Genomic DNA, 17,562 nt, shown 5'->3' with positions numbered 1-17,562 from the left:
TGACTTTAACAGACATAAATGCCACACTACTAGAAGTCGGCCATCTGGACTTTGTAGTCTGGCAGGTAAACAAACGGACCAGGCTCTTTGACATCTCTCAGATTATTGCTGTTCAAATGAGCATTAACATTTCCAAAGGTGTCTCTTTGCTTTGTCACATTTCAAAGACTCCATTAATTTTGTTTTCACAAGCTTAAATATTTATTTTGACCTTTTGCCTCCTGGTATAATAACCTCCTGGCTTGTCAGACTGGCCAAATCAAAATACACTGATGTGTCCTGAATGGCCTTGTTTCTTGTATAAACATGCTGCATAAACATGCAGCTCTGGCAGAACAAAGGAGCAAGTCCTCTGCCCTACTGTAACAAGTCTCTGTCCATTGCAGATTATTCATCCAGGTAGGGGCTGTGCTGAGATATGCCAGCTGGTTTGCAGCCTCCATACTCTTGTCGAATTCAGGGTTGTTCCCCCACTGCAAGTGGTGCTGCAGTCAGACCAATACTGTGTTGTTTTGTGTTCGATGCACAGGTGCCGCTGTTGGAGTACCAACTCTGCTCCTGGTCCTAGTGGTGCCTGCCCTGGGTGTCCTTGCCTGCTCGGGATTCTGAATGTAGCTGGATTCACCTTGTCCTCCACATTACACAAAGGATTCCCTTTGATGATGAGGACCACGATTCTTTTTGATTCCTGTGTCACCATCCTAAGCCAAATAAATTACACTTTAAAAAGAATTACCCTACCGATTTCCTATGAACTTTAAGAGGACTGAGGCATCCAGGAACTCCTTCATGAAGTAATCAACTTTTGAACGGCTAAGAATTTTTAACTTGTTCCAATATGCCTTATAAAACACTTATGCTGATCTGTGACAGTTGCATGATTCGGTCCAATGGGGCAAGTTACAGTGTTAAAACCCAATAACATAGGCTGTACAGTGAAAGTAAAATCACCATACGTAGGTGCTTTAACTTGAATAACAAATTGTGAAATATAATAGAGATTGAAATGTTGATTGTATGTGATAAATGTAAGAGTACTGCGTCTGTCTGTACTATCCTATATGTTTTGTGTACTGCATATTTTTGAATAGCCCCGTCATCATTTATTGGGATTACTGGTTTTAGAGAGACAGTCAAAGCAAAAACATTTAATTATTTAGAGCTATATTTCTTGAGGTTATTGGATAGAATTTGAAGGAATTGAAATAAAAGTCAGTGATAAGGATTTTTTGTTTTAAATATGTTCACCCAAGCATGGATAGCATGCTCAGCTTAAAGGAATTTACCTGTGCTTCACTGACCCGAGATTTATTATATTCTTTTCTGAAAAGAATTCTGTTGAAAAATTCTGTTATGGTAATTGTTGCTGGTTTTGCGAGTCAAATGTCAGCTTTCAGGGAAGCAGCGTAATGTATTGGTTTTGATTTAGTCTTATTCCTATTGTTATTATTAAGGTAGCAATATAACACTTAGGAGTTTGGAGATGAAGTCCATGCTAAGAACAGCCAAGTGGACGATGAAATGGTAGGAAATGTATGTTATTTTTTAGAGTGAAAAGATTTAAAATATAAAAAAAAAAAGATATACAATAAATGGCAAAAGCAGAGTAGCACAGTAAAAAAATTATTATATTTACATTTTTATGCTGCAGACACCAGGTGTTACCTTCCTGTATTGAAGGCATACATTTGGGGGAACTATATGCTTTTTCAAGAACTTGATATTATTCTAATGTTCATAGTGTTGTAAATAAGAGTTTTAAAGTTCTGAGACCATTTCTCTATTTGACAGAGTACTGGATGATCCAACTGTGTGTTAGTACGTGAAAGTCAGATCCCAACTGTTAGTCAAAGCTACGTGTTTACTATGGCCTTTTCAAAATGGGAATCTATTAGAGATAGAGAATGTTTTTGTTCTGACTGTGTCTAGAGTGTTTCAGTGCTGGGTTTCTTTGTTGGTTTGTTTGGGGTTTTTTAAGTTGTTAAAGAAATGTGCATTCCTTTCATTTTCCATGGTATGCTGGGAATTAGTTTGGGTGTGAATGATGAAGAAACACAGTGGTGTTGAATCAGCTGGCTCAAGTAATAGTGCAATGTCTGATGCTTCAAGAATTATAAGCTTTGAATCATATTTTATTAGCACAACCTTGCTAGCTACTTAGAAATAGATTTTATCTTTTTAGAACTGATACTGTAGAGGTCCGTAATAATATTTACATGAAGCAAGAATAGGTCTATTAATAATTTACACCCTTTCCTTTTATTTGTATAATTTTGTACTATATATTTACATGTAAAAGTGTAGAGTCTTCATTAATAAATATCAATAATATGGTTTTAGTTTAATTTTAACTATTTGTTACAAGAAGAAAATTTTTTAAATAGGCAAAAGTGATACTCCCCTATAGAGGAATGTCAAAGTGTCAAACACTACTGAGTTTCATAAATTGTATAATTATTTGAAAGAGAAATGAGCTGTCTTCATACATAAGAGACTTATATGCTGTAAGCCTTCTGTACAAAAAAATGTGTTTTATTGTGCTTCATTTGGTTTTGTTCTTTTGCAGTAAGACTCATTTTTATATAATATACAACCACAAGTACATATTTTGCCAAATGCATGATTGCCTTTTACTTTTCTAATACATGATATAAGAAGCAAAACTGTTTCATTTTGCATGGAAATGACCCGGGACGGAAAGCCACTTCTCTTTTTTTAAATCAGCAACATGGATGAGGTAGGTGTCACATACTGATCAGATAGTTGGAGAATTTTCTGTTTCACATAATTGTGTAAATTTGACTGGGACCTTCAGCTTCAAATTGTTGTCAAGAAAAACTAACTAATGTATCATCTGCTTTAAAATGCAAGGTTCTTAATTAAAGTTTATATAGATAGACATATTTGTTGTTTCCTTATATTTCAGGAAAATTGATATTGCTATTATTTGATACTGATGAATATTGAACTGGTTTTTTAGTTACTTTTTATCTTTTCTTTTCAAAGGAGTAGAACAGGACTGTGCTTTGTCCTTTTTATGAATGAAAAGTAAATGACAATTAAATAAATGTATTAATGTTACTCAAAGTATTATAACTGTCTTTTGAATTGGAGCTTTCTAATTTCATAACGGCAATGTGGTCATTTGTGATAGTAAAGGTATGGATAGAATGAAGTCCTGTGTATCCCTGCCCTGCCTTCCTGTGACTATTGCTGGAGTTTAAGAGCTTTTCTGCATTATTTGCTTTGATTATAGGTAATACAGATAGAAAGACTTTCCTAAAATCGGTAAGAGAGAGCATCCTGAGAGGTTTTCAGCATTTTTGGAAACAAGAGATAACTAAGGAGAGTATTTTTTCAGGTAACATTTTCTATTCCAGTAGATATATGTCATGATTTTACCCCAGCCAGCAACTATGCCCCATACAGCTGTTCACTCACTGTCTGATCATGAGTGGAAAGAAAATCAGAAGAGTAAAAGTGAGAAAGCTCATGGATTGAGATAAAGACAGTTTAATAGGAAAAGCAAAAGCCATGCACAGATGCAAAGCAAAACAAAGGATTCATTTGCCACTTTCTATGGGCAGGCAGGTGTTCAGCCACCTCCAGGAAAACAGGGATACATCATGGGTAATGGTGACTGGGAAGACAAATGCCATCACTCTGAATGTTCCCCACTCCCTTCATCTTCCCTCAGCTCTCTGTGCTGAGGGTGGTGGCCTGTGGTCTGGGGCATTTTGAGGTCAGCTGTCCTGGCTGTCCCTTCCCAACTCCTTCTGCACCCTTCTCCATTTCTTCCAGAGATGATCTACTTGTCTTTTTAACTTTCTACCACTAATTCCTTTTGCTTTGCCATTTAAAAATTCTTCTTGTTTCTAAAAACAGAAGAAAGGAGAGAATGCACAAAAGTCCTCATCAATAGAAAATAAAAAATGGTGTTCACATCTCAAAGAGAAGTGGCACTGTCTTTTCTTGCTAGGCTAACATGTTTCTTTTACCTCCATGCCAATTAACCAAGTCTAAAGGACATAATAAAAAGACACTTGAAAAATACCTCCTCCACTTTAGCTGGCCTTAACTCTCATTTAATTTATTCTCTTGATTAATTAATGACACTGGAAGTTATACCAGTTTTTATTCTCCAAAACCCTTTACAAGCTCTTGATTTAGGTGGTAACTTCAACAGGCAACCCCTGGTAAGCACTGATGATTGGATTCTTCTGGTCTATATTTAAATAATCTAATCATGTCTTTAACACCTGATGCTTTTGGTCTTTTACTGTGTTGTCACAGCCACCAACTCTCTGCTTCACAAAAAGATATGACATAATTTCTTTCTCTCAAAGCAGGCAGCATACATGAGAGTTTGTAGTATTATCTGCTGGCAAAAAGAGAAATCCAAACAGAGAATACAAAGATACTGACTGGGCATCGTCCCCTCCTCGTGGCTGTCATGGTGCAGCTATGTCACCTCTGTCCTTCAGCTGATGCTTGCAGAAAGAGAAGTGTTTCCATTGCACCAAGATAATCCAGCTCCAGCCAAATTTAGATCCTTTTTTGTGGCATGCAGATCCAAGTGGGCACATGCCATGGGGGTGAATGGCAGCAGTGGTCATTGCCTGACTTTGGGCTGGTCTTAAATCCTTCAGGAAATACCCAGGTGGTGTGGCCCCAGGGCCCTGGAGAGCACACAGGCAAGAGCTGTTGTCCTCAGAGCACAAAGCCTCTGTCCAGACATGGAAACAGCGCCCTGGCCTCAGAAACGATACATTGATACATCCAGCACAAGCCACTGAATTCTCCTCAATGGGAGGAGAGAAGAAAATATCTTCCAGCATAAAGGTCCATATGATGTGAACAGGGAGAATTTCAACATCCAGTGAGCCCTGAAGTGAAAGCCTTTGGCGGTTCTCAACAACTTGGACCTATGTGCCAATAACTGTGCTAGCTGCACATTGACATTTATTTCTGATTCTCACAGGGAGAAACATATAAAAAAATGCCAAATTCCCAGAGGCACTAAACTCAGGGAATTCATCCCATCCAGACAGCTCTCTATGAACGGCTGCCCTGCAGTTGTCTGCAGAATGGTAGCACTCATGGGACATGGTAGGTGAATTGGTCTGGTGGAATCAAATGGTGTTTCCAAGCTGCTCAAATCTGGTACTACCCACAGCATTCATGAGGCACTGCTCATGGCCAGCAGTCCTTCCAGGACTGGTTTTCAGATGGCATAGCCTTGAGCCATGCCAGAACCCCTGGCAACCACTTAGCAGTGCAGGAGTCTGTGCCCCAGGGCTGGCACTACCAGCTGCAGGTTGGGTATGTTAGTTATCAGTTTAAAATCTTCAGGGTTGCTGTAGGTTCCACAAAAGCTTAGTCCTTACTATTAATTTATCTCTATCTGCAATTAAGAAGGGAGTGGAGACATGCACAGGGCTTTAGGGAAAGACTCTCTGGTGAGGCTTTTGCAGACCCACCTTTTGTGCTTCAACATTAAACTGCTATTCTTTGTCTTGTGAGTCTATGATAAGCCAATAATATTCATGAAGTCATATGTTGTTTTCTCTGCCCAGAAGGTTTTTAGCTATAGATCCTGAGAAATAAGCATCTGTCAGATCTCTTTGACAGGACTGAAGCAGTTAATTATGGATCCTTATTTAACTGTACGCTGACAGAATAATGCATGTCAGACTCCCTGTGGATCTACCTGCAGCTCAAAGAGCTGCTGAAAATCAGCCAGTTCTCCACTGTGCTCCTCTCACAGAGCAAAAGAGCACCCAAGTACCGCTGCAGGCCTCTGACGTGTGTGCCAAAGCCAAGGTGATGTCTCCTCTGGCATCAAATCACAAGACTCTTCAGCCAGCTTCAGTACCTGATTTATCTCTAGTAAAAAGCTCGTGATGGAATGATACAAAAGGGTCTACAGAGGGTGAGTGTATTTATATATGTGAGCCTTCTGCAAGTAGCACACTAGGATGTAAAGCATGCGCTGGGATTGTAACATAATCTGTAACAAAAATTAATACCTCAAGGAAAAAAAGCCCAAAACAATAGAGGGGAGCTCTGCAGTTTTTTGTGGCAGCTTTTATACAGACAGGTTAAACTTCGTGCTCCAAGAGGCAAGGAAGTGCACACAGAATGACTGCATTGGGTTCTGCTCAGCAAAGGTTTCTGTCATCAACCTACAGCACTGATTTGTGTGATGCTGCAGAGATGACGACTTAGACAGTAGTACAGGAGAAGAGGGTAAAACAGTTCTATGTAAGTAAGGAAGGAATCAATAATTCAAACACTCAAGACTGAGCCAAATGTGCGAATGCAAATGACCTAGAAAATAGCATTAACTTTCAGTGTTAGTAACTGTGTTGGCATACAACAAAAGAACCTGCTGCTTTGAGGGTTATGGATTCCAGGAGGCAGGAAAACAGGATTTTTTTAAATATAGAAACAGCATAATCACTGGCTTTGTCTTTTTCTAATCAGTACTGAAGAAACTAAAAGCCTTCACTCTGTCAGGGGCACAGGGGGCATGAACTTAGTTAACACAGTTCATTTCCCTACTTGGCATCTTCCAGGATGTCCTTGCTGCAATTTGATAACCTGGTGGCTTCTGGCCAGTGCTCTCCCAGCACTCAGCCTTTCAGCAAAGATAAACAAAAATGGATATTTCCATGATCAAAGTACTTAGCCTTTCTTTCTTTTCTTGCTTTCTTTCTTGCTTCCTTTCTTTCCTCTCCCCCTGCTTTTCTTCATTTGCTTTCCCCTTTTCCCTTCCTCTCTTCCTTCTCTCAAAAGAAAAACTGAATAGGAACTTTAACGCTGGTAATAAAAAGCCATCACTAGGGAATATCATGGTTAGTTAAGCTCTAAAACAAGGAAAAATCCCTTAATGACTATCCAGGTGTCCAAGAGATTTTGCAAGCACTCAATTTCATGGACATTTCTGGTACAACAAAGAGGTAGGTGAAACCACCATGACTTTTAACTCTGTCAAGCCCTGTGTAGGCTTCTTCCCAAAGCTCTGAATCGGATTTGGAGGATCAAGGATATAGTCCAGTGATTTAAAAAGACTTGACAGCAGTGTCAGACATCTTAAAGAACTTGAAGCCATGTGCTCTGAAAACTAAACTAAAACACATGTGTTATGCATTACCCAATGAGCAACCTGCAATTTCTAATCTAGTTTCATAATGAACATGATAGATATTTGGATACCAGCATTTATTCTAACATACAACATGGCAGAATGGGGGGAATATGCCTAAGTCTGGCTTTGTGTTGAATGACAAGGCGTTTACATCAATAAAGAATTTACATTGTGCTATGGACAACTTATTCCACCCCAACTCAGGTACCTCCATGACTTCCCCTATGTCCTACAATACCTCCCCTAGGTCTGGGGAGCCAGCCAGGCAGGCTTCAGGGAGCCATTTTGCCTGGGACAGGCTGATGACCCTCACCTCTGCTTGTGGCAAGCAGAGCTCACCTCAGCTGAGCTCATTGCTGAAGCTAGGTGGGAACACCTGGGTGGCTGGCTACCTCCTAAGGCTATAAAGGAGACTGAGGGAGACTGTGTGCCCCACGAGAGGCTGCCAACATTTGTGTTTTGGGTTATTTTTTGCTTCAGAATCTTGAAATGATGGAAAATTTAGATTATCAGTGAAATACTTGAACCTTATTATACCAAAAGTAAAATCCTGTGGGATGTCTGCTCAAGAGAAAATGCATTTGTACCATACTAGCACAGAGGAACCCCAGGGCAACTGAAAGGAAGGAGTTACTACTGTGGAGTACACCACTGGAGAAATAACAGACTGAGAAATAAAAAGATTCTTTCTAATGATAGCATTAGAAAAGCAAAGTCTTGTTGACAGTATTAGCTCCTCAGAAATTAATGAACTAGAACTACTGTGAGAATAATTGCGTATAAACTATGATAATGTTGATGTTATGCCAAAAGCTGTGATGTCTATTGAGAATTATTACAAAATCAAACTCCAGGGAAGTCAGCTCCGTTTCTGATCTTTAAAAATGCAAGTAAACATGGGATGAAAAAATCTTATGAGAAAGAACATTTGAAAAATACAATGGGAGATCTCGCATCTAAGTAGATAGTTTTCTAAATGACAAATATATATGTTTATGATCATTATTTTAAGTTTTTCCCTTTTCATGTTTATTTGTAGAAAGTGGTGGTGTCTTTTCTGATTTCCATATTCCTGATTTACTAACTAATAGTTTTTCACTGGCCTAGTGTTCTCTGATGACTTCTTAGGATAAATATGAAAAAATAAATTACAGCTTAAAAAGATCTTGCAGCTTTTCATGCCATGAGTAGATACTGACAGGACCTGTAAGTTAATTGTGAATCTAAACCACTGAATGAACTGTGTAAAGGGGTTAAATAGTAGCTATACCAAATATATAATCTCCTTGCTTCTCTCTGGTAGAACTGCAAGCAAAATCTAGATAAATCAAATGTACACTTCATTAAGGACACATGTAAAAGCATTATGTGGTTTTTTGATAATACCCATTTAAAATGTCTTTGATTATTTTTTACTTCCTTTGGCTCATACCAGGAAGCCTCTGTTATTTTTCCTTCGCAAAGTGTGTGCTCAACCAGAAGTAAAAAGTAACTCATAAAAAAAGGAAAATAAGTAAAATATGTAGAAAAAACATGTTAAAAAATCCTTCAATTATGGATGCTAATGTTTCTGTCCATTAAGCATCAAAAAGTAATTTTCTATAATGGATATATTAAAATTAACTCTCATTACAAGCTGATGACTGCCAGATGTTAATAAACTATTTCTAAGTGCTTATCATTAGGTATAATAATGACTAAGGTCACAAAGTGTTTCGTGCTTATGTGCCTGTAAAACATAGTACAGAGAGCAATGGCTATATTCTCTTTAAGCAATAAAGCATGATCATAGAATGGCTTGGGTTGGAAGTGACCTTAAAGTGACCTTAAATCTAGTTCCAACCCCCCTTCATGAGCAGAGACACTTTCCACTAGACCAGGTGGCTGAGGGCCATAAGAAAACAGTTGATTTCTACCAGACAATAAGAGGGCAAACCTTCACTTTGGCCCAGGGTAGTGTAAGAACTGTCATGGGAGCCTTTCCACCACATTTTGTAACCAGTGTTTCACCTACAGGTAGACTAATTTCTTGGCTAAGCCTCCATCCACTATTTATTTAGTCAATGCCTGTATGCTGGATCAACTGTCAAAAAAATCAACCTTTACAATGATTGAGCTGAAGGGGAAAACTGTTAAGTAGCACATTGTTTTACTCTATTCATTGCATTATCAATTTAAAAAAACCTTCCCAGGAGGACAACACAGACCTGATCCTGCCTGAAGACATTTGTGGCAGTTGCTGACTATAATGACAGCAGACTGGGACTGAGATTGCTTGTGGAGGATGCATACAGCAGAGGTATGAAATAATTGCTTTCCTCTCTAAAACATTTCTTTTCTAAATGTTGTGCTATTTTTATGAAGCTCCTCCCTTTTTTTTTTTTTTTTTTTTTTTTTGTCATTGTAATGTCCCAATCTGTGCACCACAAGGCCTTTCTGGGTAACTTTAAAAGTCACAAAGGAGTTCCTAAATTTTCATTTTTGCCATGCTGCAGTCCTGGACAACACGGAGGCACAGGAGAAACCTTGAACCTAACTTCTCTCCTGTAATGTGTATCAGGGGAGTTCATTTGTCAAACCCTAGTCTATTTAACTTTGCAATGAACTCAGTAAAGCTGGCTTTCATTCCAGCTTGATTGAATCTACCCAAGAGCCAGGGAAGTTGTGATCCCAGCTGACATCTCTCAGAGACTCACCTGCAAGGCTGGGGAAGCCTTTGCCCTCCTGGCCACAGCTGAGATTTGTTGTGGGATTCCTCTGTACCTCCCTGGAGACACTTCTGTAGGAAGGGAGAAGCTTCAACTGCACAACAGGGAACAAAACATGATTGAAGCATCAAGTTGCTAGAGAATGGGGTTTGTTTGGCATTTGTCCAGGGAATGACAGGCAAAGGTTTCCTGGGAAAGGTCATCATCCCCCGGTCTGGGAACTCTTCCTTGTGGGTGGCAGCAGCAAGCAGGCCCACTCCATTGGGCTGTGCCAGTAAATGAGACAAAAAGAGAGGTCTGTGTTTTCAGCAGAAGGAGAAATAACCACTAGGGCCTGCTTTTTCCTCCACTGAAGCTGCTACCCCCACAACGTATGCACTAGAGACAGCTCTGCACATCCACAAGTACAGCCACATCAGGGAGTAGCTTTCATCAGCTTGAAATCTCCTTACCTTGGTAGCTCAGTGCCCCTCAGTTGTGCTCAGAGATCTTTGATTTTCTCATGTATGGTTAATGAAATTTAGCAGCTACACATTCTTATGGAAACCATTAAAGCACACGTGGAAATTCTAATTTTCTATATAATTTTGATTGGTTTGCAATATCTCAAAAGAGCTAAAAGAGTAAATGAGCATTTAGCTGGAATAATTTCTTAAACCAACTAAATTAATTTCAGTGCTGCATTTTCTGTTTACTCCTTTCTCTGTGTAAAATTTCTCTCCTTGTTCTTTTCTTTTGGATCAAGCACAACTGGCTGAGCTTAGAAGGTATGCTAAAGACCTGAACATGACTGACTTGTTTAAATCCAGTCCTCAAAGTCTAAAAACATCATTCTTCTACTTGGGGCTGCTCAGGTTTCCAGGTCCTTCTGGAAGGATGGGCAGGGGCCTCTGAAAAACAGCTCTGGCCAGTGTATACCAAGATGCCTCACACACCACCCTCAGACAATAGCTGGAAATGGGAGGAATGCAGGATTTTTCCTGTCACTACATTGGTCAATGTACCCCCAGTCTGTCACAAGGGCAAATAAATTTGGTGGATTCTTTTTTTTTAATTGCTCTGAGTTTCAGATCACAACTCCAACTCCCCAGGGGACTCAGCAGGGTGCTGACCATTGCTATTGTTGTGAGGAATTGCAGTAGTGATGAGCAACAGCTTTCCCCCATGGAAAGTCAGCAGCACTAGGAGAAGGAGAAAGGGAGGGCAATGGATTCTCACAGCAAAGAGGAGCCAGTGAGTCAGGAGACACAGCTTTCAGGCACTGCTGGGCTGCTGTGGGCTGGCTGACACTGCCCAGACATGGCTGCTCCCCTTCTGGGAGGCACAGAGGGTGCATTGCCCTGGCCTAAGCTAAAACCTCTGTCTTTCTGCTCTGTCCTTCCTAAAATGTCCCCTAAACTGAGATTACCTGCTACCTAACTGAATGTGCAAGGGGTCCAGACATGGGATGGATGGGAAATAGCCTTCCCAGCTGAGAAAGGACTTCTAGCAGCCAAAGTCCTCGCAAAAAGGAGTGCTTTCCCAGCCAAAATTGCTTGCTTCTCTCCAGCTAGGCAGGCACATCCTCTGCACCTCCACGTGGGGTCCCTTGAGCTGAAAGCCAGCTTTTCCAGCGGTGACAAAGTGGGGACCCAGGAGTTTGAAATTGATTAAGGCCTCAAAGTGGCTCATTAATTTGTAGGATGATGTCAGCAAACCCTGTTTATGCCTACTGAGAGAAATCAGACACCTACCAACTAAAGGAACAGCTAAGCAATGCTTTTTTGAAGATAGCAGTGGCGCCGAACTGGTGGGATCAGGCACCTACATACCTTTGAGGTACTTGGCCAAGGAGATTAAGTGACTTGCCCACGGTCACACAGGAAATCTGTGGCAGAGCCAAGAACTGATCCAACTTTCAAATTACTTAACCACAAGATTATCATTCTTCCATGTATTAAATTATTAATTCTGATGCTTGTCAGGAAGCCTGAGGCATAGGACGGGTGCTTATTAATTGGAGCCAGACACATAAACATGCACATTGATTTATGTATTCATATATTTAAAACTGGATGAAAGACCTATCTGGTATCTCATTTAGGATCTCTCTTTAGTTGCTCACCTCCTGGTTTACATAGAGTTGAGGATGCACTGGAGAACAACCAGTTTCCTCCCATATACGGAGCACTTGCTTATGGGCCTATACATGCTGTAGGATTCATTGGAAGTTGGGGAGTTTGTATCATCCATGGAGTCTGTGTATCATCCATGTATCATCCCAGTCTGTCTTTCAGATTTAGACATTGCTGTCACCCATTCCTGGCCAGGGCTTGTTTCTCCATTAAGCTAATGTGGCAACAGTCTATTTTCTCTAGTCTGGGTTTAGTTCAAGTGCTTGTAATACCTGCAGTTCTTTCGCTATTTTTCATTCCCTTAAGAAACTGAAATAGAAAATATCCAGGGAAGATGGAAAACAGTAACACTGACAAAGGTTTATGCACTCAATTGGGATGCCTGCATGGAGAAATAGGAGAGGGAGACTCTCCTCCTTCAGAGTCAGGGGATGAGGGTAACACCTCTGGGGGTGACTCAGAGAGGAGCCTTGGATATACGCTCTGACTTGCCCGCTGGGGGAGACGCTCTGTCTGCACTGACTATCAAGGGAGGCCAGGGAGGCAAGGCTGGCAAATGCAGGCATTTAGGCATTCAAATATATATGCTTTTAATACATTCCTCACACCCTGCACACCTCCTACTTATGCTTGAGGTACAGCGCTGAGCACTGTGGAAATACTGGATTTCCATGAGATGTTGTACTCTGAGCTGATATGCAGATAGAGGGGGATAAGCCAGCAAGATTAAATTTACCTGTAATTATGTTCTTGTGAACAGCTAGAGGTACATTCCAGTTCTGGTCTCAAGAAAAAGAGGACAGTCAAGGCTTTTGTAGCATCTAACCAGAGCCTCCCCCATCGAGTCCCAGCAAGAGAACAGAACACCAGCCACATGCTGGGCAGGGAAGGGTGGTGGCAGTGGGAGCATTCCTGAGGCAGAAGGCTTTAAGAAAAGCAAAGCTCAGGTTTGTGAGACCAGAGCTGAATTTATATCTTAGACTACAGGGACTGTAAACATCTGCCAGCAGCAGTTGACTGTGTCACAGTCCACTCCACAGCACATCCTAACAAGCAACCAGGAGTTGTATGTGGTCTCTAGGTAACATCAGTCACTGATCTTAAAATATCCAGAGGCAACATATTTTGGGGTTAAGTTGTATTTTCATCAGATTGTAGTAATCAGATAAGTAGGTTTGGTAAACCAAGTTGGTGACTTTTAACTTGTGTAACTTGGTAATGAGGTACATATCTGGGTATTTGTCATTAGTGTTTCACAATGGTATGGGAGCACTTCACCATGTGTAATGGATTTCAACCTGCAACAGGTCAGTAATGCAAGGAATTAGAATTATTATTCCTCATAGATAAGGCCTGAAAGACTTAAAAGCATGGGAATTACTTCTAAAAGGTGGAGATTGTATTTTGCTTTCCCTTACACAGAAGGATAAGAAAAAGTACCTCTTATATACACGTGGTATAGAATATCTCTTCCTTGTGCAGCTGGCCAACAAAATGCAACCAGCTCGTGCTTCAGCATCTGGGCTATTTGAATAACACTGTGTGGCAAACACAAACATGATATGCAGAAAGAATGAGTAATCTATAGATGCAGTGACAAGTAGCAACAAACAGTGACTGAGGAAAATGCATTTAATCAGCTTTCACATTCAAAGCCAGTGTAATCTTGCCTTTTTTGTGTCTGTCTCTCTTACTGGAGTTTGTATTAAATACAGCCACAATCAGACAATAATTCTCTTAGTCTCAGTGAAATTTACTGGGTACTTGATCCTTCTGAAATTTAAGCTACTTACACAGCATCCTAGCTTTTAGTTTCTCTTCTAGACCTATTTCACCTCTCTATTCTGTGTTACTGGTGGGTATTTTCAGATATCAGGTCTGCATATACATACCAAATCTTGATTTTGGGTGTCTGTTCAGACACTTTTGGGTGCTAGCTAACTACTCTACAACCACAACTTTTGCAGAAGTTTCTAAGGGAGATCTTTGGAAAGGTGAGAAGGGAAAGGGCTTAGATTTGGGAAGTTTTTCAAAGGCAAGCAGCACAGCTGTCGGAGAAAAACCTGGAGAATAGTTTTGGGAAAAAAATGTTCCTAAGAGCCAGGATGGAGAGAAGCACTAGGTTGTGGCACTAGGATTTAGCAGTAAAACTGAGACAGGAAGTTAAAGTAGTGGAAAAGCAGAAAATGGCTGTCAGAAAAGAGCATGGTCAAAGCTTTCATTTTTGGAGAAATTTTAACATTTTTCAGAACATTGAAAGTCCAAATACACCTCCCTTCTAATTGATAATGACATAATTGTATTCTGGAAAATCCTAGTCTTTAACCAATTCATCCAATTCATCAACCAGTGTGGTGTGTAAGGAGTCTGTGGCTCAGCCAAGCAATTTTGCCCAGGCCCATAGAACCTGATGAGGACAAACCTTGTGGTTTCTTCCACGTGGATTTCCATAAAGGTGGGACAATCCACTCTTGCTAGTACCTTAGTATTCCCACTCCCCTCAGGCTGGTCAGATGTAACCCAGGTTTGGGCTGAGAGCTCTCATCACAGCTGCCTCCAAGTATGAGCACAGTGCCAGGCTAACACAGCCCTGTAGCACTTGCCTGTGCTTTCCTGTCAGGTCAGTGTGGACAGCAGAGGTCACACTTGCCTGCCCACTGGGTGGCCAAACCTTTCATGTCCTGGTGCTATGATGGCTCCTTTCAGAAGAGTCATTCCCAATGTTCAGTGACTTCAGACTTGTTACTAAATAGTCTTCCCATTTTCTGATCTACTTGCAAAATCCTTTGGGTTTTCTATGTGCATGTGCGGTTTTTTTCTTTCCTTCCTCCATTTGTTGTGCTTTTCCCTATGAGCACCAGGTCTCTGTGTTTATCCTTACTTGGCAGCTGCCAAAAATGCTGCTGTCAAAACACATCTGTAGAGTAAGTGGTGAGTTTTTTAAAGGAATGTAAATAGACAATAAATTGTTATGGGTTTTGCCCACAGAATCCATGCATCTTTGATTGTTAGTATACTTGTTTTATTTTATTTAATTTGTTGTTGGAAATGTCTTGGGTTAGTTTTTGCCATATAACTGTTGGGAGCCCAACATAACAAGTATGACAATGTAAGAGGCATTTTTGAGTTACTTCAGGCAAAACTTCAGGGCTGCTGAGAAAGTCCTAAAGGCAGCAAACAGGTCAAGGCAGGTTGATCTCTGCTTTTTCTTGGCTTCATTATATGTGCCCACAAAAGTGTCACAGCAGATTCAGGCATATGGATCCACTAAGAAATCTTGTGGTTTCTTCCACGTGGATTTCCATAAAGGTGGGACAATCTACTCTTGCTAGTACCTTAGTATTACTGACAGAGAGAACAAGCTGCCTACCCAGAGTGACAGAGAGAGGAAGGAAATGCTGAACCCTTGCTGGTGGTGGCCACTACAAAAGGAAGATTGCAGAGGGTAGGGAGGGAAGCAGAGGACACTGTAGGGACTTCAGCCACAATCTTCTCCGTAATGCAGAGGAGACATTTGTTCAGCTGCAGTTGTCACAGGTTCATTCAGATTCCAGAAATACACAAAGATAAGTGTATAATCTCCTTCTGTGATCATTCAGCTGTAAAAGATGCTGTAAAGGCTGTACACTGTGGCACAGTAGCATGAGTAAACCTTTGCAATGGACTTGTGCCACAGGCTGTCCACACTCAGTCATACCCTCATTGGATCTACAGCTGTAAATTATGTGGTCACTGAGGCTGGAGAAGTGGCTGAAGGCCGTTCACAATGTGCCACTGGTTTCAAAAAATGATTCATTAATCACAGTGGCGTGAAGCCCAGGCTGGACTTTGATGCCATGACAGCCCCTACCAGGCCTTGCTGAGTCCCTTCCCCATCAGCAGAGTAATCCACCCACCAGCTGTGGCCAGCAGCCTTCATGTGCTCCCTGCAGTATATATTTGCTTGGCTAATTGAAAATTATTTTTTCATGAGAATCAAATGAGAAGCATATCTGTGGGAAACTGCTCTCTTCCATCTTAATAATACTACTGGTAGTGCTCAGATAATTGATGACTATGGAGCATGGGACACCATGTGTCTTTCCTCAGAGACACTTAAGGTGGGACAGGGAATATTTGCCCACAGAAAACACTTGATTAGAAAACTATGGTAAGAATCTTGCTCTCCTTTAACTGCAGCCATACCCTTCTAGGAAAAGTGCCAAATTTTTAAATTTCTGTTGACAAGCTGAAGAAATTCAGATGTGTAACTGAGTGCTTTGGGTAATATAATGAAATACAAGAGAAGTGGGGCAAAGACCACTTCAGAACATGAATGAAGCTCAAATTTTTGCCATCCCTTGTTCTGCTATGTGTTTCCTGTTTCTGACTGGATGTATACCTTTGGAACATGAAAAAAAGCAGAGGCATTTGTGAGGCTTGTTCTCACTGCTGTGCTATAGGTCTTCCTTCTCCACCTGACATGAAATAATGATGTGTTAGAAATATGTTTGTTTCCAACCATTTGTTGACATGAAACTGGATTATTTTTCTTTTGCTGGTGCCTAAGGGCAAGACAGATATTGCAACACATGAAGCAGACAGCTACAACAGGCAGAAAGAGATATCTGGCAGAAAAATCTGGACCACCTAAGTAAGACACAGATTTCCTACTCATGGAAAGATTTCTGCCTTAAAATCTTGATCCAGAAAGCTTTGTGTGTCAAGCAGGGATCAGACAGAGCAACCATCAGGATATGGTAGACATAGATGTACACCTGAATTTCTGCCACTGTTTTGCCCTGAAATTGTGCAGAACCTACTTCAGGGCTGTTTTCTGTTCCTCTGTCCATGGAATGTGGAGGCCTTCAAGTTCATGACAGGGTTAATGGTCTCCTATGGGAGCAGAAGTGCTGATGTTGCTGGTGGTATCAGCTTTTTCCTCAGATATGGTCTGATCTGCAACCTCTCTTAGAAAGATTATCTGGATAATTTCTGTCTTGTAAAGGATTCTATGCCTCTTTTTAACCACTCAGCAGCAAACTATCCTCAAGAGGAGGCACAGGGAAGGGACAAGATCCCATGCTCCTGTCAGACCCCAGCCCCTACTGACAGGAATATAAGGGTCATGGACCAGGAAAATAGCAAGTGGTAGGGAGCCTGATCCCAAAGGCAGGGTCCCAGGGTGAGCTGGGGGTGAAACTGCTGTCCCTTGGTCACGTCCCAGCCAAGGGGCAGGCAGTGGGACTCCTCTCAGAGGAATCTCCTTCTGTCCCCAGGGAGTGGGCAGGCACCCAGATGGCTCCTCTGTGCAGGAGCTGCACACAAAGGAACTGGCAGCAAGAGCTCACCTCTCCTGGCCCTCAGCTCAAAATGGTAATTAGACAGAGGAAAGAGCCACTCTTCATATATGGCCAGTGCCAAGCCTATATCCTACTAAAACAAGGAGCTCCCAAAGAGAGATCTGGTGCTCTCCTCCACACCCAGCCAAGCCCAGATTATTGAGAAATTTTCCATGTAGCTGGAGAGCACCTGCACAGCTGCACAATCCCTCCTGAGCCGTGGATTCACCCAGACTGGGTCTGATAGACAGGCCAGACCAGGACAGAGG

General features: G+C 41.2%; 1 protein-coding gene across 1 annotated transcript in view; it reads left to right on the top strand.

The window, feature by feature from the left end:
- Nucleotides 1-3,081, top strand: part of CNTN1 (contactin 1) — a 211,298-nt gene extending 208,217 nt beyond the window's left edge. Inside the window, exon 24 of the mRNA XM_071423632.1 lies at nt 530-3,081. Coding sequence (XP_071279733.1) covers nt 530-609 — 80 coding nt within the window. The 3' untranslated portion in view covers nt 610-3,081. The remainder of the gene's footprint in view (nt 1-529) is intronic.
- Nucleotides 3,082-17,562: the final 14,481 nt, after the last annotated feature.

The sequence above is a fragment of the Agelaius tricolor genome, unplaced genomic scaffold (assembly GCF_023055355.1).
Source record: "Agelaius tricolor isolate 1412-34295 unplaced genomic scaffold, bAgeTri1.0.p SCAF_3, whole genome shotgun sequence".
Classification (NCBI taxonomy): domain Eukaryota; kingdom Metazoa; phylum Chordata; class Aves; order Passeriformes; family Icteridae; genus Agelaius; species Agelaius tricolor.
This window is presented reverse-complemented; position numbering and strand designations above follow the sequence as displayed.